Source organism: Rhinatrema bivittatum, chromosome 1, assembly GCF_901001135.1.
Source record: "Rhinatrema bivittatum chromosome 1, aRhiBiv1.1, whole genome shotgun sequence".
In the NCBI taxonomy this organism is placed as follows: domain Eukaryota; kingdom Metazoa; phylum Chordata; class Amphibia; order Gymnophiona; family Rhinatrematidae; genus Rhinatrema; species Rhinatrema bivittatum.
In genome coordinates, this window is record NC_042615.1 from 267,562,499 (window position 1) to 267,586,247 (window position 23,749).

General features: G+C 41.1%; 1 protein-coding gene across 1 annotated transcript in view; it reads right to left on the reverse strand.

The window, feature by feature from the left end:
• Window positions 1-5,390: 5,390 nt before the first annotated feature.
• EXOC6B (exocyst complex component 6B) overlaps window positions 5,391-23,749 on the reverse strand; it is a 1,306,513-nt gene continuing 1,288,154 nt past the window's right edge. Inside the window, 2 exon segments of the mRNA XM_029594539.1 lie at window positions 5,391-6,601; window positions 23,561-23,572. Of these exon segments, the coding sequence (XP_029450399.1) occupies window positions 6,475-6,601; window positions 23,561-23,572 (139 nt within the window). The 3' untranslated portion in view covers window positions 5,391-6,474.

The window sequence follows — 23,749 nt, forward strand, 5'->3', positions numbered from 1 at the left end:
TGTATGCAGTTCTGGTCACCGCATCTCAAAAAAGATTTTGTTGCACTGGAGAAAGTGCAGAGAACGGCGACGAAATGATACAGGGCATGGAACGATTGCCCTATGAGGAAAGGCTAAAGAAGTTAGGGCTGTTCAGTTTGGAGAAGAGACAACTGAGGGGGGATAAGATAGAGGTCTACCAAATCATGAAAGGACTTGAACAAGTTAATGTAAATCAGTTATTTACTCTCTCAGATAATAGAAGGACAAGGGGGACTCCATGAAGGTAGCAAGTAGCTCATTTAAAACAAATCAAAGAAAATTCTTTTACATTCAGTGCACAGTTAAGCACTGGAATTTATTGCCAGAGGATGTGGTTACAGCAGTTAGTGTAACTGGATTTAAAAAAGGTTTGGATAAGTTCCTAGAGGAAAAATCCATAAATTGCTATAAATTAATAAGGAATAGTAGCTTGAGATTTATTTAATGATTGGGTTCTTGGCAGGTAGTTGTGACTTGGATTGGCCACTGTTAGAAATAGGATATTTATTTATTTATTTATTTTATTTAGCATTTTTTATATACCGAGGTATAGCAGAGTTGCCTTCACTCCGGTTGGGCTTGATGGACCCTTGGTCTGACACAGTATAGCATTTCTTAGGTTATGTTCTTAGGTACTGGGTGTGTGGGAGGGTGGTAGAATGGGGAGGCAGCAATATTTTTTTTGGTGTATTTAGCTGGGATGTCTTTTGAGAATAGCTGGCTAAGTAGCTAGTTATCCATCCATAGAAGGCTGGATAACTTTAGACCTGCTCTTAAGCAGGTCTAAAGTTATCCAGCTAACCCCTAGATTTATCATTTTGCTATAAAATTGTGAAAAATAGCACCCATGATAAAAAAGTGGTGAATTTAGTTTGGGCTGCTGCTGGTGAGTAAGAGAGAGAGAGACTGATTCTTTATAAGGCTCTAATATAAGAAACCATTTATACCACCGTAAGAGGGGCAACTAGTAACTTGGGGTGAGGGTTTGGTGGTGGGCTAGGTTTTGGGGGTTAGTTTTACATGCACGGTCAGAGGTACGAACAGCACAGTACACATCAGTGAAGATTGTATGTGATTTGGAGTGGCGAAAGGTACACAAAGATGAGATTTGTACATTGTACTATCAACCTAGCTTGATAGCAGCTAGGTAGAGTGCATTAAGCGCGATCAAGAGTACATTGTATAAATTATATCTTTTTATACCTTTCATCCCTCCAAATCATATAAAACCTTCACTGATGTGTACTGTGCTTTTCATACCTTTGACTGTGCTTATAAAACTGCCCCCCAAAACCTAGCACACCACAAAAACCTCACCCCGAGTTCAGAATGTCCACTCTTACAATGGTATAAAAAATTGACTAATATGTGTGCTTCCCTAGAAGCTTTCTCTCTCCTCACCTCCCCTTCTCTCCCTGCCCGAAATGGGATTTGCGATATTTATCGCAAATCCTGTTTAGGACATAATGCAAGAAATATCGCCCAGAAACAAGTGTAGTTATTTCCGGTATTAAATCCTGCGATAGCATGTGTTACGCAATGTTAAGCACCCCTCATTTTCATAAACTCCTCCCACTTGACAATTAAAAAAATTTGCATACACATCTCGCGATGCGTTATTTATCGCATGTGTTATGGCGTTATTGCGGGCATTAGGGCCCTAACGCCAGCAATAAGGCCCTAATGAGATTTGAAAATGACCCCCTAAGTTAGTTGAACATAGCTTAAAATCAGCTAAATTAGCAGAAAACTCTTCCTTCCTGGAGTGCCTCTTTTTTATCCAACTAAATTATAGTCGGATAATGTCTTATCTGGCTGTATTTTATCTGATAAGTGGCTGAATATTGTGAAAGTTGCCATTTAGATGGGTAACTTGTGAGTTATCTGTCTAAATGGCTTTGAATATTGACCTCACAGTCCTTGAAGCCACTGGTTCTGGCTTGCTTGGAGCCAGACCTATTAATGACTCTTTTTTTTAGTTTTAGCACTGAAAAGTGCTGTTGAGGAGAGGCTGAGGCATTAAGGCAAATCAAAAGTGAGTTAGAAATGAGACGACTGCAGACAGCAGAAAAATATTGAAAAATTGAGAGAGGGTACACATCTGTGTGGAAGCACAGACAAAAAAAGACTGAGGGACTCACAAAGCAATGCACACATGGTAACTCCCATGCGTGCTCAGTAGTAAGCTAGAGAGATGGGTCCGTTCAGCAGCATCGGATGGTCATCCATGCGTCATGGCTAATTTAGCCCTGCTTGTTGATGGAGAAAGTGTCCTTTTCAGTAATGCATGTATGATCCACACCAGTGTTGAATTCAGACATATTCCTAGGGGAAGTACTGTCCCTTCCCACTCCAAACTATGGAATTTAGGTGAATGCCAAGAATCCTCTCTGCAAGAAGATGAAGCGGTATTTAATATTAATAAAAATGGATTAATAGTTTAATAATCAAGTTTATTAGTGCTTTTACAATTAATAACTTTGGTGCTCCATTATTCTGATTGCTGTAATCCTCTCTGGTCTGGGCAAAATTTCTGAATTCAACACAGTTTCCACCGACGTATTGCACATTTGAGAGATGGTTCATATTCTCACTGCTCTTGAGTGAAAGGGCTAAAAGAAAAATTAAATGCAAATTTTCACATTTATACCTTTTACTTTATAGGTGCCTCACTGTCTTCTGTCCCTTAGCTCCTGTCAGAATCAAAGATAACGCAGTCTGTTTTCTCTTCTCTCGCCCTCAAACTTCCTATTCAAGTTATCAGTGCCATACTGTAAATGCTCGGTGGACACAGCCTTTAATGGCGGTTTGTGCAATGTTTGGAGAAGCCGAAGGGCCAAAGCAAAGCTAAGGGCTTTTTACAAGGAAGGACAAAGCATAAACTGAAAGTAAATGCCCAGTTCAGAGGGATGGCTATCACAACGTGAAATCTGTTTTGCTTTGAGTCCTTTGAATATGTTTCCTCGTGTTTTTCAAAGTAAGCCAGTGACACGAACATTCCAAACAGTTAAATCCATGAACTCTTATCAGAACATTCCACAGTTTACAATACACATCACATCCTAGCCTGTGTTTTACATAATTCAAAAAGGTTCGATTTTTAAAAGCCTGACTCCAACATCCAACTCTCACAAAACATTTTAAAATACCTGTAAGTAGAATACAGTTTTGGGCTAGATTTTGCAGTTTGTATTGGAACTTCTGTAATAAATTATAGTATTTCAGGCATTTAAAAAAACAAACTGAAACTGATCTCTAAACTGGTTATAACTGTAATCCCAAATCACCATTTAATGTAAAAGGTTGTCCCACACTTCCACTCATAAAAGCCAAGACTTACTCCAATAAAAAGGTATCCTCTCAAACTTTTTTGTTGACTCTTGTTTCTACTTCAACAGGGGAAATTAACAGTGGAAAGAAGTTGGAAATATGTTTGGCTTGAAAATGGATGGTAGTAACCGGTCAAACTGCCGCTACATTGAACCTCTTGAGTAATTTATTTCATCCTTATAGGTCTGGCCATGGCTCGGCCTGTCTTGTGCTCATCCCTTTCCTAACAGTTACACAGATGATGATGTCAGTCTATTCACAACATCCAGATTCACAGTGTAACTTTAATTTCATATTTAAGTTTAACTTTTTCTATTTGTGTTTTTACTTTTTAAATGCTTCCTGTAGATATATGGGTATATAGAGTTGCCAGATCGTATTTCAAAGGAGTGCTGTATGTTTATTATCAAACAGAAGATATTCTAAAATCTAGGAATAACTGGGGAGTACTCAGGCATAGACCAAGCAAGCAGAAGACAAAAGCACTGCCTCAATATTTCAACTGCATTATCTTTCTGGGTTAAGTCCACGACACTCCATGCGGTAAGCAAGCCTTTTTGCCACTGATGTCCTGTTTACATTTATTTTGAAAAAAAAAAAAAATTGGTGTTTTTCATTTTCAATTTTAGCATTTGCTTTGTTGCTTAACCGCTTCTGAATTAGTTGTGGTTCATTAAAAATCACACACTGGTCACATAATCAGTGACTTGCCCATTGGCAATCTTCGTCTGCCTATGCGATGAAGACTTAAGAAAGAGGCAAAGGGCAAGAGTAACCAAGGCAAAACTAGATTCAAGAAACAGATTCCAGAGGTTTGAAGGCCACGCTCATACATCGATCTTCCAAGTGTCTAGGGCCGTGCTGGTATTTCTATACAAAGGCTAAATCAAATCTCACCGAAGGATGCGTCACCCAAAAATAGCTGAGAATTTTAATGTTTCTGGGCTGCCACCAGCTTGATTTGTTTGCTGCTTCCCCTAGTTCATACCTAGCTGGCGCTGACCCTTCATTTACAAAGCAGCTGAAATGCAGAGCTGACAGCGCCCTAGTATTTGCTGCTTTTGCTCCTGTCGGTCAAAGAAAGAAAGAAAGAAAGAAAATCATCAGTGTCAAAACTTAACCCCACCCAGCAGCAAAGTTAGCAAGTGAGAAATGATTCCCCAGTGACAGTCTTTCCCTCCCACTAATAAAGACAAGAGATGTCAGCAGCTGTCACGTCGCTCTCAGGCTTTGCAGCGGCATGTCTCAGCAATGGAAAATAATATCAAAGTGTTTGTTGCTACTTCCGGCAACAAAGTGAACTGAACAATTTCTCCTATTGTGTTAGTGCTTGACTTATATCCCTCCCATCCCCCATGCCCCACACCCACTTCCCACACACTATTTAGCAGGCCTGAAGGAACTCTGTCTAGCGCATAGCTTTTCTTTTAGCTCATTCTACCAAAAAAAAAAAAAAAGGGCGGGGCAAGTGCGGGTGTGGTAGGTTGCACAGTAGGTTAATGCATTTTCATGTTTTTCTGTAAAAGCTGGGTTCATTTGCCGACATATTGGGAGGGCAGAATAGTTGCTGCAGCATTCCATCAGACTATTACCTTTACCTCCAACTTGTGATTCTGGAGATTTGAACTTGCAACCTTATGGCACAAAACCAAGGACTAGCAGGTTTAAGAGGAGATCTTCCTTGCTGCAGGCTGCCTGTTTATTTCCTTCCTCTGATTATTCTACTTCATCATAATCCTTCCCCTCTCTCAGCAGTCACAACATAGTCTTTCTGCCATCCCATACAGCTTGGCATATGAGGCAGGTTAATTTGGGGGAGTGCCAGGACTGTAGGTGAGCCGCAGCATCAAGCTTCCTCTCGCACAGCATGTACTAGAAAGCGAAAGGCGCCAGAAATGCGATCGTGCAATGGAAAGATCATCTCTGTGCACCACCAACCCAGGCGTAGTATCAGACTGGCTCAGATTTCCAAAATCAAGGCCTCCCCACACAAAGGTGAGCGCTGGGAAGTCAGTATTAATGTTAACGTGCACTGTATATCAATCTCTATTTTAAATCCCTTTATTTTCCAGGAAAAAAATAAATTTGTTAGTGATACAGTTCTTTGGCTCATGTATTCAATGAAATAGTCCCTGCTGATCCGTTATCTTCCGTGATAAAGCAGCACTTCAACATGCAAATTGCTTAGCCTGCGGTGTCTTGCTTATTGCATGTCACTACGCACTCCACAGAAGAAAAAAGTTATTACCACTGGAATTTCCCTCTCCCTCTAAAACTGCAAAATCTTTCCTGATAGGACACAGTGGTGGAGGAAGAAGGGGATCAGAGTTCAGTTAGAGGCAAAGCACCCACATTATACAAGTTAATACAATATTTTTTTCAAAATGTTTCCTTTTCTTTCCCAAGGGCGTACTGAGTATTACACATCAAAGAGCTTTGCACCCGTACCTAGGCATTAAAACATGACACAAGTATACTGAATTCCTGCGTAAAGCTATCGTATAAGCTCAATAAATCATTTAATGATAACAGAAGACTCAGCTTTCCTATAGATATCTCTTCTCTGTCGGAAGATATATGCTAGCTCTGGCAGATCTGAACTGGGCCATTTTTTGTTTTCCCATGTTTCTATGTGCTGATAAAATTAAAAATACCAGTGCAAAAAGATAAAAAGCAAGCAAAACAAATAGCCTTTTCCCTCCTTGCCTAAAAAAAACAAAAAAAAAACTCCCGTAGTTATCCATTACCAGTACATACAGGTACTAATTGGATGCACAGAGACTGACTGGCAACAATCTTGGCTACTGACATTCAGGCACAAGTCCCAAGGCAGACTTTATGAATACTATCTCTCTCTCTCTCCCTCTCTCTCTCTATATATATACATACACACATCTATACAAAGATATAGATATATCTAGATAGATATATAGATGTATATGGATATGTGTGTATATATATATATATATATATAGAGAGAGAGAGAGAGAAATAAAAAAAGTCATTTTCTTTGAACTATAGAACAAAAGTCCATGTCCACTCTTGCTTTGTAAGTGCAGTGCATGAAGGTTGTACTGTCCAGTATTTTCCAGTCCAAAGCTGTAGCATTGCGGGCGGTCACTCTCACAACTGCTGGCTGTTAATTAGGCTGCGGAGCTGTTTCGCCACAGTTTCGATCAGCTTCTGTTTGTCTCGCTCATTCTTTCGAAACTGTGCAAAGACGTTGTTCTTACGGCTAGTGTCTTTCATCCTGTGCAGGGGGAGATGATAAAGGAGAAACCAGGTACATTAGTCTACATGCACTGCACTTATACATACATATTTATATTTCTTTGTAGAGATGTGTGCATGTTCATGCCCCATACAAAAAGGCTGAGGATAAAATGTACTTTATTATTTCAAAATTTATATGGCACGCTACAAAATACTATAGTCAAATAGCTTGGCTCAGCACCATGGCCAATGGCATGACAAATGGATGACAAATGGATGGCTAATTTTTGGAATGGGCCAACAATGATCCAAAAATGTAGGACACTATCGAGGATATTATTAGGAGAAGCTTGGTTTGGATAGCAATCTCCGTTTGGATTTACTAATCAGATAAAACTGACCATGGAGGAGGATTGGGTCCTGTCACTCTGCATCACGATCCACAAATCAGCACATCTCTCATCCTAGAGCTGCCCACGCTTACAAAGTTATAAGCAACAACTGTAACAGCCGAATTTAACTCTGAGATGGAAATCCATTTTATTTATTTATTTACAGAAAATGAAGCCATAAAAAAAACCCAAAAAAAGACCAGTGCAGAATTAAAGAATAATATTGTATCAGACAGACACCACAGAGCCTGTCTGCAATGCGAAACTTACTTTCTTATTATAAGCCAGGACCTCTTTAACACCTCATGGCAGGGCTAAAATAGTTTTATAGTCTACGTATGGTTCTCATGTTGTGCGAGGCTTCGCTATGCAAGGTGTTGCCTAGTTTTCAGGCAACTCATTTGATATGTTAATGCTTGCATTTAAATCCTGTTATGCATGTTTTGTGTATGTGAGCAGATTGTAGAAATCTAATTTACTAAGCTTGCACACCACTTCTGCAGCTCCATTTAAATGTAGCTAGGGGCTGACTGTATTGTCACTGACTTGAATGAAAACTGCTTTGCTATAATCATCAAGTACACAGGTAGATATCACTTGGATACGTAGCAATATCCTAAAAGTGGTCGGACTTCTGTGGCTGACAGCTAGGATATATCCTTAGCGATGTAGACTGGAGTAACTAGGCGGACTGAATGACCTATTTCCATCATCATCTACTATGTTACTGTGCATTCTACTAATACTGCGGAATGTCTTAGCATGGGGTAAGGCAATTTCCCATATTCTCATGGCAAGTCAGAAAGCTAAAAATCTAAAAACATTTTAAGCAACATTTGACATAGGAGGTATATACATTTAATAAAAAAGTACACCACTCAAATGTATTTGCATCTGCGCAGAGATTTAAGAATCATTTGATACAAATCTTTGAGCATTTGCAAAACTACTGTTACCATAGGTGTTTTCTGAATTCTAAGCTATAGCAGTGGTGGGAGTAGAGTTGGTTAAACAGGAAAACAGGTCAACACTTCAAACACATGCTTAGCTATGTTGTGGAGGTAAGACAGGTAATGTGACTTTTGAAGTAATCTTTCATTTTAAGTAACTTTTTCAAACACACTTGCTGAATTCTCCATTACTCGCTTAAGTGAAAATTCCAATGAGAAGAATCTCTGACCAGTATTCACAAACGTAAGCCATGTCAAGCCATCTGATATAATGGTTAGGAAAACACAGGTATCTGGCATTTCCCTCCACATAAAAAGTAATGAGAAGCTGCATGTACAGTCACGAAAAAACAGCAGAACGTTCCTACTCACTGAAATAGCATTTCTAGCAAGCAGTCATAGCGCCCCTGTGCATGATTGCCAATTTTCAACAGTCTGCAGTAAGTATTTCAGATTTAGTCTGTGAAGTAAGTATATATAATATGCCACAGATATGCAATATCTTACCTTAAAATTATGTGTAACAAACTTTTCTAAGTACACAACAAAACGCAAACCAAGACTGTGTGAATATTTTCATAACACAGCTAGTTATATAACTAAAGGTTCCAACACTGTATGACAGGTTTGGTCACTTCCTTGGAGAGACATTTGGCAATACATACACACATTTAAACACTGATTAATCCCAAGAAGTTTACACTGATAGAATGAATAAGTTTCGCATTACAACAATTGCCATACCATTTCATTTCACCACTGTTTTATAGAGATTGATTAGGTGTTAATATTTAAAACATTTGAATACAGTTTGAAAAAGTTAAAAACCCAAAATCATACACATTTTTAAATAATATACAATTTAACGCAGAACTTCTTAATTTATTATTATGTAACTGCCATCATTATAAAACGTACTTTTTGGACACAACCGAATAAGAGCTTCTAGTTACTCAAGAGAAAAACAATAACAAATAATATTGTTCCTGGACTAAGGGCAAACATCAGAAATATTTCTTCATGGAAAGGGAGGAGGCTCAATGCAATGGAACTGTAGAGACAAAAAGTAACAGAATTCAAGAAAGCAGGAGATAGCAGAGAGGATCCTTGCTCACAAAGAAGGGCACTTCTGAAGGAATACAAATTTTGCTTTCATAGAAAATCTTGTCTGGGATGAATCTGAAGCTATCTCATTTGACCTGAGCTGAGGAAGAAAATTATTTCTGCTCTTTGCTTGATTCTTGATTATTCTGCCCCACTGAGGCCAAACTGTTTCTTTCCAAAGGAATGTTCTGACAGAAATAATGATGGCAAAATATATCATATGGTCTATCTAGTCTGCCCATCCACTACAATCCCTACCACTCCCTCAGAGATCCCCTGTACTTGTCCCATGCTTTCCTGAATTTGGATAGTGTCGTCTTGACCACCTCCACTGGGAGGCTGTTCCATGCATCTACCATCCTTTCAATAAAGAAATATTTCTTTAGATTACTCCTGAATCTATCCATTTTCATCCTCTTCCCATGATCCCAGAGCCTCCTTTCTTTTAAATGAGTCTCTTCTCCTATGCATTGATACCTTGGAGATATTTAAATGTCTATCATAGCTCCCCTACACCACCTTTCCTCTAAGGTATACATGTTTAGATCTTTAATCTGTCCCTATAAGCTTTACAACAAAGAAAACTGACCATTTTAGAAGCAACCTTCTGGGCTGACTTCATCTGGTTTATATCCTTTTGAAGGTGAGGTATCCAGAATTGTACACAGAATTCCAAATGAGGTCTCACCAGGGGCTTATACAGGGGTAATATAACCTCTTTTTTTTCCTTCTGACCACTCCTCTCCCTATGCACTCAAGCCTCTTTCTGGCTTTTGCTGTTGCCTTATCCTCCTGTTTGGCCACTTTGAGATTATCAGATATGACCACCAGATCATATCTGGTGGTTCCATATTAGGTGCTACAACCTAAGAAAGAGATCTAGGCGTCATAGTGGATAACACATTGAAATAGTCGGTTCAGTGTGCTGCGGCAGTCAAAAAAGCAAACAGAATGTTGGGAATTATTAGAAAGGGAATGGTGAATAAAACGGAAAATGTCATAATGCCTCTGCATCGCTCCATGGTGAGACCGCACCTTGAATACTGTGTACAATTCTGGTCGCCGCATCTCAAAAAAGATATAATTGCGATGGACAAGGTACAGAGAAGGGCTACCAAAATGATAAAGGGCATGGAACAGCTCCCCTATGAGGAAAGACTAAAGAGGTTAGGGCTGTTCAGCTTAGAGAAGAGACGGCTGACGGGGGATATGATAGAGGTGTTTAAAATCATGAGAGGTCTAGAATGGGTAGATGTGAATCGGTTATTTACTCTTTCAGATAATAGAAAGACTAGGGGGCACTCCATGAAGTTAGCATGTGGCACATTTAAAACTAATCGGAGAAAGTTCTTTTTCACTCAACGCACAATTAAACTCTGGAATTTGTTGCCAGAGGATGTGGTTAGTGCAGTTAGTATAGCTGTGTTTAAAAAAGGATTGGATAAGTTCTTGGGAGGAGAAATCCATTACCTGCTATTAAGTTCACTTAGAGAATAGCCACTGCCATTAGCAATGGTAACATGGAATAGACTTAGGTTTTGGGTACTTGCCAGGTTCTTATGGCCTGGATTGGCCACTGTTGGAAACAGGATGCTGGGCTTGATGGACCCTTGGTCTGACCCAGTATGGCATTTTCTTTTGTTCTTATGTTCTTAGTTTTGTGCATAGAATTTCACCCACTATACTGTATCCTCCTTTGGGTTTTTGCAGCCCAAACACTTGACCCTGCATTTTTTAGCATTAAATCTTAGCTGCCAGAAACTAGAACAGAGGTGGCCAACTCCAATTTGAGAGCCACAATGAATATGCATGAAATAGATTTGCATGCATTACCTTCATTGTATACAAATCTATCTCAACAATATCCATTGTGGATATCCTGAAAACCTGGCCTGTTTCTGGCTCTCTATAACTGGAGTTGGCCGCCCCTGCTCCAGATCATTCTAGCAAAGCTTGATCATTCCTCAAGCTTTGCTAGATTCACCCTCATATTTTCCACAGCTTCCTGGGTATATATACTGTTGCAGATTTTGGTATCATCCACAAAATGATAAACCTTTCCAGATAGTCCTCCTGCAACATCACTTAAGAAAATGTTATAAAAAAAAAAAACAAACAAAAAAAATTGTGCAAGGACCGATCCCTATGGTACATAATTTGTAATGCCCTTCTTCTTGGAGTGAATTCCATTTACCACTGCGCCCTTTGTCACTTGCCACTCAAAACAGTTTCTAACCTTATCAGTGCTCATTTTATTTATAAGTCACCCTTGCAAAACCATGTCAATGGCCTTACTGAAATCCAAATATACTACATCCAACTTTCTCTCCTGATGCAACTCTCTAGTCACCCAGTTAAATAAATTGTTCAGATTTGTCCGACAAGACCTACCTCTGGTAAAACCATGCTGCCTCAGATCTTGTAATCCACTGGATTCCAGAAACTGTATATCATTTCTTTTAGCTGCAATTCTATTGATTTAATCACCACAGAGATCAGACTAATGAGCCTGTAGTTCGCAGCCTTCTTCTTACTTCCACTTTTGTGAAGATGAACCACTTCTACCTGTCTCCAGTCCTCTGAAACTACTCTAGACACTAAAGAAACATTGAAAATGCCAGTCAGCAAAGCTGCCAGAACTTCTCTAAATTCACTTAAAATCCTTGGATGTATTCTATCTGGCACCATCACTTTACCTACTTTTAGTTTATCTGGCTCTTCATGAACACATCATCTGACAATCATTGAGGTTTAAATCACTTACACTCCTATTTGTGTTCGTTTTCTATGGTCCTAATCCTGGTCTTTCCTCAGTGAACACAAAACAAATATCTATTAAGCAATTCTGCTTTTAACTAATCAATCTCTACATATTCCTCCCATTTACCTCTGAGTCTCATAATGCCGACTTTGAACTTTCTCCTATTACTAACGTATCTCTCCTGTTTTACCTTATTTGCTATCTTTAATTCCATTTGAATCTTCACTTTCCATCTCATAGTGTTCCCAGATATTGTTTCCTGCCCTTCTCTTTCTGCAATCTCTTGTAATTTATGAATGCTAACCTTTCTTTACCTTTTCAGCTACTTTTTTAGAAAACCATTGCAGCCTCTTTTTTTTATTTACTTTCCTAACAAAATGTTTAGTTGCCGTTAAAATATCTCCTTTTTAGTTTTGACCACTATTCTTTTACTTCCTCTGGATTTTCTCATCCAGCTAACAACTCCTTGAGGTTCTCCCCCATGTTAACAAACAAGCCAATACAGAACAGTGCGCACACCCGAGCGCACCGTTTAACATATGATTAGCCGCACATTTCCCACCGGCGTCTATTACTCCATAAGGGAAACACGCAGCCAACCCTCTGAAACTAATAGCACTCATCACATGCAAATGCATGTTGATGAGCCTATTAGTTAGTCGTCCGGAATACAGAATGTAAAATATGTGGCGGAAGCCGCACATTTTACTCTCAGAAATTAATGCCTGCCCAAGGGCAGGCGTTAAGTTCTAAGCAACCATGAAAAGTGTACAGAAAAACAGAAAATACTGCTTTTCTGTACACCCTCCAACTTAATATCCTAGCGATATTAAGCCGGAGGAACCAAAAACTAAAAAAAAAAAATCTGCCCACTGGTTGGCGGGTTAGAAAATGGATGCTCAATTTTGCCAGTGTCCATTTTCTGAACCCATGTCTGTCAGCGGGTTCGAAAACCAATGCCGGTAAAATTGAGTGTCGGTTGTCGGACCTGCTGACAGCCATCCCTAACGCTAATAAGGAGGCGCTAGGGATGCTCTATTGTCCCTAGTGCCTCCCTATTAGCGAGCGGCCTCATTTAAATAGAGAATCTCGCGCCCAGGAAAGGTGCCTGGGCACGTGTCGGAAGAGTGATCGCTGAACATGGAGTGCCGGCTCTCCCGCACTTGAATTGGCCTGCTAATTAGTTTTGCTGAAGTCTAGGACCCTTGCTTTAGAATTAACAATTACCACCTGCACCCTAATACTGAACTGTACCATCTGGCGATCACTGGATCACAGATCATCATCCATTATGACATCAGAAACACTGTGAGCACTAGTATCAGGTCCAGTATCGCCCCTTCCCGTGAGGGTTCCATTACCAGTTGATGGAACAGTCCTCCCCATAGAGAATCCAGATTTTCCAGCTTCTAGAAGACACAGTAGCTGGGATGTCTCAATAACATCCAACATCCATATATATATATATATATATATATATATATATACACACACACACATACATAGTGTTCTTAAATTCACCTAAATTACTTTTAAAAATGTGTTAGACAGTGAAGGTGAGAAACCAGTTTGCTCAAAAGTTTACACTGCTCTAGGAAGAAAGGAAGTACTGGAAATTGTGCCAATGTCCTTTAGCTCATCACTATAGACCAATTCACAGTTTTCCCTAAATAATTTTATTAAACTTAATTATAAAGATTTAAAATAGACAGGTAGCCAAAGAGAAATTTCCAACAACATTCTATTTGTCTTAGCTAAAAGGAATTAATAATTTCTAACCTATTTGATAATTAATATCACTTATCTGTTATTCATAAATCTTCAACCCCTAAATCCCTGATAAAGACCCTTGTTTCACCTAACTAAAGGCTTCATAATAATCATCAGGTTTAATACATAAGAAAACTTATCTCAAAATCTTCTCAAACCGCTTCTCATGGAATCAATCTTCTCAAACCGCATGCTTCAGCTTCTCAATTTCGCACGTTCTCCCAAAAAACTGTATGCCTTAAGTGACTCAACATAGTAGGAGATGATCAACAAATGGGAATCCTCCCTCATGGCAACATCTTACTGCATAAACTGCCATCTCCTTTGATTGGACTGTATATCAGACCAATATAAATTCCATTCTTTCTTTCCAGATTAACCCACAGTAACTCCTCCTTACCCCATAAGTCCTGCACTTTTGTTTTAATATTATTTTTATATATAATGAAACTTCTTCACCTTTCTTCATGACTAAACTGTAGCCTGGAATAACTAACTCCGAGTCATAGTTTTCCATGTATCATGTCTCCATGCAGCCACTAAAGCCAAATCAGCTTCATGATCCAGGACTTTATTTTCCTTTCTATGGACATTTGTATACATAGCTTCCCAGATATTGATCTTTTTCAAAATTTGTATTTGAGTGTTTAATGTTTTACTTACCCGAGGGCTTTTTTCACCATCACCAATGATCCTAGTTTAAAGCCCTCCTCAGCACATTTGTTTATCTATTCTGGATATCTATTCACCCCTTGGATGCCATCTCTGCTCAGCAGCCCTTGGAACACCATCCCATGGTCCAGGACGATGCAGTGCTCTCATCAACACCAACTATGCAACTATTCATTCATCTCCAGATTGCAGAATTCTGTGCCTCGGTCTTTATAGTTTACTTGGAGAATTGAGGAGAAAACCACCTGTGTACCATTCTGCTTCACTCTCTCTCCCAGAGTCATAAAGTCACTGTGATATGTTCCAGGGATATCTAGCAATATCATTTGTGCCAACATGGATGAGCAGCACTGGATAAAAGTCAGTAGGCTTGATGATTCTTGGCAATCTCTCCCTGATTTCTTGGATCTTGGCACTTAGCAGACAGCACACTTACCGGTATAGCATGTCAGGTCAACAGATGGATGCCTCCATGTCCCTCAGAAAAGTCATCACAATCATCACTATCTTTCATTTCCTAGACACAGCGGTTACTGATCCTGAAACTTCAGGGCTCATGAGCTCTGAGGTTTCTTCTCATGTTGGGATGGTTTCACTACTTTCAGGGCTGCTAATCAGTTCTTCAAGTTGAGAGGAAGGTATTGTCGGGGTGAGGATTCTACTGGCTTTGGTAATCTGTAACAAGTTGTTATCTTGCAGTCAAATTTCTTCTTCCCCTCCATTGGAGTTGTCTATCTTTGATGCCTTAAGAGGCATTTCATCAATATAGTCCGGTAGGTGTACTGTCTGCTAGGTGCCTCATTGTTGCAGATGCCTTTAAGTTTCACCATCTACTCTCTCTGTTCTACCTTTTGTTTCCTGAGTGTGTCAACCTGCAAACATTGGTCACACTGAACCAGTTCCTCATTGTGGATTATGATATCTGTCTCAACAGAGACATATGTAGTAAATGTGGCAGCAGCTTTGCTGATACAATGTTTCCAGCCATCCTTCTGCTCTTCTTAGGACCCTGGTACCTGTAGAAAGAAATGAAGACAGAAACCTACCAAGGTCCCTACCTTTTCCACAGTTCACCTACAAATTTAATCAGCTGGCTTCCTTTTTGTGACATCTAGCACCTACACACTGATTCCCTTTCTGTAGCTCTGTTTGCTTGAAATTATGAGATATGCTGTAATATATCTATCCTTGTAGTTTATGTGCTTTTTGTATCTGTCTGCTATGTAGTCTATAAAGAATCCTGTTATCTTAAGTGGAAAAGCTCAGACCAACTAAAATTAATTATCTGAAGGATCTACTATGATATAACTAATTTAGCTCCCCCTGAACTTAAATTGTCTGTTTTCATAAATGTGTAACAATTAATCTAAATTACTCTTCCAACCAATTTCAAGTTATTCTGCATAATCCAACCTCCTAATTTGTGGGTTGGTTTCTATAGTAAGAATGGAAGGTAAGGTGGGTGAAAGTGACCTAAATGTAGGAACTCTCTGATGCAGTCCCCTCCCTCCTGGTCATTACTCTACAGGCCATAATTCTGGAAAGACACTGCTGTATGGTAGAACAGCAATAAATTCAGAAGCCAGAGAAATCACAGAAAAAAACATGGAAAGCGGGAGGTCCATATTCAAAACCCATTTAGATGGATAAATTTATATTATCCGTTTAAATGACTTACTTGGCTATATTCAGCCTTTATCCGGCTAAATTCTAGCTGGCTAATAAATTAGGTGACTACAATTTAGCCAGATAAGTTAAGGATGGCTCAGGGGCGTATTTAGGTTGAGTTAGCTGGTTAAGCTAACCGGCTAACTCTGATATTCAGAGACAGCCGGATGACTTAGCCAGCTAAATCTGGTCAAGTTAAAGAGATGTCCTAAAGTTAGCCAGCTAACTAACAGGTCAATACAGTAAAGTGCGGCTGCGGTTACCCTTCTTCTAACCCGCCTTCTACTCACAATTTGGCCGCATTAGTCCAACCCGCGATTCACTATCCTCTTTAACCCATTCTTACCGCCTCTTTAAATCAACGAGTAACCCCTTCCACCCGCGGCATGTATATGAGATGTAAACGATCGGATTAGCTATTCCCCCCATTCAGTAACGCGCACCCCGACTATCGCCTTTTTAACCTGCAGTTTAGCCGCGCGTTTAACCTGCTAATTTACCGCCTACCCCTACCCCTGAGTTAGAGGCAGGGGTAAGGGTAGATGGCAAACATTCCCCCAAAAGAAAACCTAAAAATCTAAAATCCCCTCCTCCCGAAGTGACTGGACATGTAAAATATGTAAAACCTAAAATCCCCTCCTCCCGAAGTGACTCGACATGTAAAATATGTGAATAAGTGTAACCAACTTACTTTTTGTTTCTTTTTCAGCCCTTTCAGCCTTCTCTGCCATCCTCCGGAAGGGGCAGCCAGCGGCGAAAGCAGCTTCCAGCGGCCCCCGCCGGCGAAGACAGTCGAACGCACGCCCGTAGTGCATGGGCGCTCAAGCCAATGAAAGCACATGGACGGGCGTGCGTGACGTATGCCGTGACATCACGCACACACGTTCATGTGCTTTCATTGGCTTGAGCGCCTGTCAATTTGGGTGCTCTAGGCAGAGAAGTGTACGCCGTGATGTCACGCACGCCCATCCATGTGCTTTCATTGGCTTGAGCGCCAGAGAGGGGGTATGATGCACTAACTCAGGAAATCTATTTCAGGTGTACGGGGCAGCAAGATAGAAAGTACATAATCTGAAGTTGGTGATAGAGGAGAAGGGAATAGTTACGAGTAACTTGTGTGATGAGCGCAGTTCATGAGGAGGAGTGTAGGGAGAGATAAGGCAGGAGATGTAATGAGCAGTAGCAGTAGCATAGCCATGGCCCACCCAATCAGGGCTGTATGACACCAAACAAGGCATGAAGAATGGCCACCGCTGACTCATTCATCGCAGTGGTTGAAGAAGTTGCCCTGCCGGCCAAAGCAAGGTCACCATAGGAGCCCATCCCTATGGCAGTGAAGATGTTGTCCCGCTGGCCGAAGCAAGGCTGCCATGGGAGCCCATCCCTGTGTCGGCGAAAAAGTTCTTCCGCCAGCTGAAGGCAGGCCCCCATGGAAGCCCATCTCTGTGGTGGAGAAGAAGGGGTTTGGCGGTGAGTCCTGGTGCATTTGTGTGAGAATGGGAGCCTGAGTGTGAGTATGTGAGAATGGGCGTCATTCTCAAATTCTTACAGGGAGCCTAGATGTGTGTTTGAGGATGTGAGTCTGGGTGTTAAAATGTGAGAATGGGAGGCTGGGTGTGATTGTATGAAATAGAAGCCTGGGTGTATGTGAGAATGGGAGCCTGGGTGTGAGTGTATGAAATGGGAGCCTGGGTGTTTATATGTGAAAATAGGTACCTGGGTGTTTGTATGTGAGAATGGAAACCTTGGTGTGAGTATGTGAGAATGTGAGCCCGGGTGTTTAGATGTGAGAACGGGAGCCCGGGTGTTTAGATGTGAGAATGGGATCCTGGGTGTTTGTATGTGAAAATTAAAACCTGGGTGTGAGTATGTGAGTCTGGATAGTCTGTGAGAAAAAGCATGAGCCTTTGTTGTGTGTATGAGAGAGAGGATGGGAAAAAGATAGGAGAGAGACTAAATAGAAAGAGTGACCCTGGAGAAAAAATTAGGAAAAGACTGACAAGGGGAAAGTGGAAAAAAAGAGATGGAGACCAAATGATTAGAAAAATCATACAACAAAGGTAAAAAAAAGAATTATTTTGAGATTTTAGCAATTGGAATATGCAATCATTGGGTATATGCATTTCTTATCATTTTATATTTTGCTCTTCAGCTTTCCACTGTTCAGAATCTGGTTTCTCAGGCTTTCTATGTCAGTTTTGTTTGCATGTTTCAATTTCTAAATTGTAATCCCTTATTTCTGTATTAGATAAGGGTCGGTCTGTATTCTGCCTATGTGCAACTGAGGTGCAGAATTGCTGCTGGTGTGTAGTTTCTCTGTAGGGATTTGTAGCAGTTTGGCTTGTTCTGTTATCCCAGTAGATGGTGTTATTATTGTTCTAGGGCCTGGTGTAATATTTGCATTGCTTCAGTTTGATAAGATTGCTGTTATTTGAGTCCTGAGAGTCAGTGCTGTTATGTGGTATGGCAAGGTTCTAAGCGCCTTTTTTTTTTTTTTTTTGTAGGGGTTTGTGTTACTTCACAAAATGTTTAGCAGTGGAGGGGGGGTGGGTCTTTTTTTTTTTTTTTTGCTGAGGTGACCCCAGAATTTGAATAATGAGAAATTACTACTTACCTGAATTTCCTTTTCTTTAGGAAAGACCTTGCAGCCTGCCACTGACCTGTATACATGCTAACCGGACTGCCCTGGCTTCCAGCCAAGTGATGTTCCAGAGAGTCTTCTGCATTCCAGTGTCCTTGCACTATCAGCTCCTGACAGTGAGCTCCCCAACCAAGGAGACCCGCGTCCGTTGTCAGTACTAGCCAGGTCGGTAGAGCTAGGGAGACTCCCTTCCTTAGATGATCCTCCTGTAGCTATTACTGTAGTTGAAAGGAGACCTCCATTGGTAAGTGGAGCCAAATTGAATAGTCCTGAGACTGCGGGTTCCACCGAGACAGCAGGGAGTGCTGCAGAGGTCACATATGCGCCCTTGCACATACTACCACTTCCAGGGTTGCTACCATTAAGCCAAGTACCTACAGGTAAGGCCACAAGGTTGGGTGCAGAGTGTTCATCAACAGAGTTGGGCCAGCGAACCGAATCTCAAGGTATTCCAATGAATGAGCAGGTTGAAGACCGCTCTTGGGCAGGTTCACTAGCCAGCTGAGCTCCCGCAACAGGGAGATCACCTTGCGAGTTACCAAGAAGCTCTCTTCCAGCAACTTTGACGCAAATCAGTCAGTCACCCCAGTGCGGGTGTACTAGGATTCCATCCTTTCTCAACTCTGCTGCAACTACTACCATTACCTTGGAAAAGGCTCCGGGAGCAGTGGCCAGACCAAAGGGTAGTACCCGAAACTGAAAGTGGCATCCCAGAACTGCGAACCACAGGAAGCATTGATGTTCTAGTCAGATGGGAATGTGAAGATATGCCTCGGACAGATCCAGAGAGGTCAGAAATTCCCCCCGACTGAACGGTCATTATCACCGAGGACAATGTTGCCATGCAAAAATGCTTCACTTGCAGATGATAGTTGATGCCTTTGAGGTCCTGGATGGGATGAAAAGAGCCCACCTTCTTTGGCGCAATGAAATAAATGGTATATCACCCCATATTTTCTTGAGATGTGGGCACTGGAACCACAGCCCTCAGATGAGGAGCCTTGCCAATGTACCCTCCACTGCCTGCTTCTTTTGCGGGTAGTGGCAGGGAGATTCCATGAACATGTCCCGAGGAATACTGCGAAACTCCATCGCATATCCTTAACTTATCACCTCCAGGACCCACTGATCCGATGTGATCTCAACCCACCCATCTCATAAGAACATAAGAAATTGCCATGCTGGTCAGACCAAGGGCCATCAAGCCCAGCATCCTGTTTCCAACAGAGGCCAAACCAGGTCACAAGAACCTGGCAAGTACTCAAACACCAAGAAGATCCCATGCTACTGATGCAATTAATAGCAGTGGCTATTAGCTAAGTAAACTTGATAAATAGCAGTTAATGGACTTCTCCTGCAAGAACTTATCCAAACCTTTTTTGAACCCAGCTACACTAACTGCACTAACCACTTCCTCTGGCAACAAATTCCAAAGCTTAATTGTGAGTTGAGTAAAAAAGAATTTTCTCCGATTAGTCTTAAATGTGCTACTTTCTAATCTCAGTGATAAAAGAGAGAGAGGCATCCCCCTATCTCCTGTTCCCGGGGGTGGGTCAGCAAACCTTCATTGGGAGGTTTGGGAGGTTTAACTACCCGAGCCTGTGCCTCTTTGGGGTTGTCGGGGACGAAAGGACTGAGATTTATTGAAGGTCAAGTCCTCTGAAAGGTCGCTTCTCTATAAGTTAAAAATGCTTCGATCCTTTAGCATGACCTGCTTCTTATCCTCCTGCAAACGAGGAACTAGAGATTCACCCCACTCACTTGCTAGTTTCTCCAACTTGCTGCCAAACAAAAGCGAGCCATTAAAGGGCAATTTGGTGAGGTTAGCCTTGGAGGTTGCATTGGCCAACTAATTTTTCAACCATAACTGATGCCTAGCCGCTACTATCAAAGCCACCCCTCTGGCTGAAGTGCAGACCAAATCACAGCCTGCATCTGCCAAGAAGGCAGCAGCTGGTTCCATAACTGACCTGGAGTTTACCCCAGAGTCATCAAGTTCCTGAGAGAGAAACAAACAAGAGCGAGCCACCAAGGAACAACAAGAAGCAATCAGCAAGGTCATTGCCACCACTTCAAATGCTTGCTTAAGGATAGTCTCAATCTTTTTATCATGAGCAACCCTCAAGGCTGCTCCTCCTTCAATGGGAATAGTGGTCCGCTTGGAGACTACACACAAAAGTGTATCTACCTTCAGAAAACATAAGTTCTTTCTTACCACTGGATCCAGAGGGTACAGGCCATCTAAAACCTGATCCCCTATGAAGTTAGGCTCTGGGGCACCCCACTCAAGATCAATCAATTCTCAAATTCCATCACAGGGAAAAAATAAGAGGTTTTATGCAAGGAAACCAAAATGGGATTTCTCTTTGGCTCAGACATTGAATCTGCCCCAAAACTCCAAGCATTTTCAAGGTCTGAGAAATCAGAGCTGGTAGTTCATCTCTATGAAAGAACCATAACATAGTTCTATATGTTTTTAATTCGGGGGTATTTCACCATCCTCAAGAGTATCAGGATCAACGACATCCTCTGTGCCATCTGGATCTCTATCTGGAGGTTCTGCTGCCGCTCTAGGCATACTCGTGCTTAACAGAAGGTCCAGGCAAGGATCCTACCTGCATCCTTGCTCTGGGAGCACTGGACAGGGCTGAGGACTGTGCCTGAAGAAAGGATTGCATCCCCTGGAAAAATTCTACCCATGAAAAAAGTAGAAGAATCCAGACCAGGACATACCTGAGGTGTACTCACTGACCTACCTTTCCCTGCTGAGGAACCAGATAGGGGAATTCCAAAATAAGGTGCCCCACCTGAGTCGTCTTTTCCCAGACCTACATCCGGTGGGAAGAACCAGGCTTAGTGAAATCAGAGGAAGACAATTCTCCGTGAGCCTCCAATCAGCGCTGGCACAAATTAGCGGACATTCCTGGCTGAGATGCCCGAATATGACAAGCAGTAGAAAGAGAAAGACGCTTAGGCTTCTTAGGTATAGGTGCCATTATGGCAGACAGTGCGCTGAGCGGCGGCCGGAGGCGTTACACACCTAGGCGCCTATATAGGCTCCCAAAAATAAGCGCACAAAAAACTTAAACGCACAGTACTACTTGTGCACAGAAGAAAGCGAACGGCCACTAAGGCGACGCTTAACATGGATGCATAGATTACAAGGCCCGACTGCATCCAAAAAATGGGCACATAACCTGGGTGCATAGCTAGATGCACACACCGGACTAACAATCCTGTAGTGGGCAGCCTTAGCATGCGAAATGCTGTAGCGGCCTACCACTCTAAGGCAAATGCTGTTGCGGCCTTAGAGTGGGGCCTAGCCTAAGGAGGCTGTTCAACCCGCTAGGCGGCCCAAGTCCCTCAATCTCTCACACAGAAGGGATGAACATCAGACTGGCGCACCGAGCATGGAGACCAGGGGAAGGAGGAAGCCCTACAAAACAAAAACCTCCTTTTAGGTCTCTACAGCAGCCCTGTTTCCATCTGCTGGTAGAGGATCAAAACCCACTAGTTCTGGACTCATCTGACTGGATGCTAAGAAACATTTTTTTCAAGTTGGATTGTAATGTGAACTGTCATAGTTTTCAACTGTACCTGTTCTCATGATTATTGCTATTTTATTGTACTTATGGTGATCTCTGCCTTTCTGGAAAGAGGATTCGAGAAAGAATACATTGATATTTATTTTATGACATAATTGATTGGATCTGATGTTTGTGTTCTTTGCTTTTTACCTGATATTCTTGATTATTTAATTAATTGCAATAAATATAAAATACATTAATACAGATTAATAAGGCATTTTTAATGTTGGTAAGTGCTTGAAATAATAGAGTTACAATATTCTAAAAAGTTTCACTTATGTTGCATAAGGGCTGCTGTAGACTACTTAGGAATCCATTGTAAGATGCATGCTAAGGCATTATTTATCAATAGGAGCACAACTAATAGGGTTCAGATCTGTATGCTTACTGCCCACCCTTGTTAACCTTGGGCCCACCCAAAAACTCAGTTCTGGATATGCTATTGGTAATGAGGAGCTGCAGAATGAATGCACTTGTAGGCAAGTAACAGAATCTTTAACTACATGTAGAAATGAATGGGGAGTCAATACAGTGACTTGAGAAGAGCGGTTACATGGGTGTAGTGACATTGGTGGAAGACATGTAGTTGAATTTTTTAATAGACTGTAGTAGAGAAAAATGGTTCAGTGAGAAACTTGTAAGAAGCAGCCTACAGTAGTCTAAGCAGGAGGTGATGAATGTCATGGTATGGCATTTGGGTTGTAGTGAACTCAAGAATCCACCACCAAGGAAGATGAGAGAAATATGTAGATGAGCTGCATCCTCCCTATTTATAAATTGAAAAGGAGGCTCTTCCTTCACTGCTATTCTAAGATATATGACAGACTGCTCCTTGCTGAGACCAGCATAAAACCTGGCAAGAGGAAGACTGTGTCTCAGTGGAAGGAGGAGGATACTAGGAACAAAGTCCTGAGCAGCACAGCTCTCTAGCTGGAAGCTTAGTCTATTATACTTTCAGAGCAGAGCAGATCCTTCAGTACTGACTTCTGAGGAGTTTATCAGAATTCAAGAATGTCAGTTATTATTTTATAAAATCCTCCTTGTGTCTAAATGTAGGTATCGTAGGGAAAAAAATGAATTGTATTCAGAAAAAAAAAATATTTAGGGTCAAGCAGCAAACAGAATTTTTATCAAGACTGACAACACCACTTATTTTAGTAACTGACATTCAAAAACGGTTACAAACCATGTGGAGGGCAGGGTCAAAGGGAGAGCTGGCCCTAGGCCACAGCAAATCTCAACATAGAGGAAATCACAAGTTCTTTACATCAGCTTGCACAAACTCCACAGCAAACGGTAGTTTAGTTTAGTAAAAATCAGCAGCAATTAGGAACTACAATTAGAAGTGAGTAATATTTTAAACAAAACTCACATTAGGCTAATTTAATGCACCATTAAAAAGTTTCACTGCAAGGTTAAAATACAAGAAAAGCCCAAACTAGTATACTTACACTCTTGATATCCTATGAGAGGTAGGATTAGGAAAGAAATAACCACAAACAATGAATTAAAAACTGTGAACATTGCAACCACTTAATGTCTACATATATTTGAATGGTTTGCAAAACTCACTAAGGTATAGGTAATAAACCAAATCCTCATTTTATAAGATTGCTACAGGATTACCAGCATATTGAATG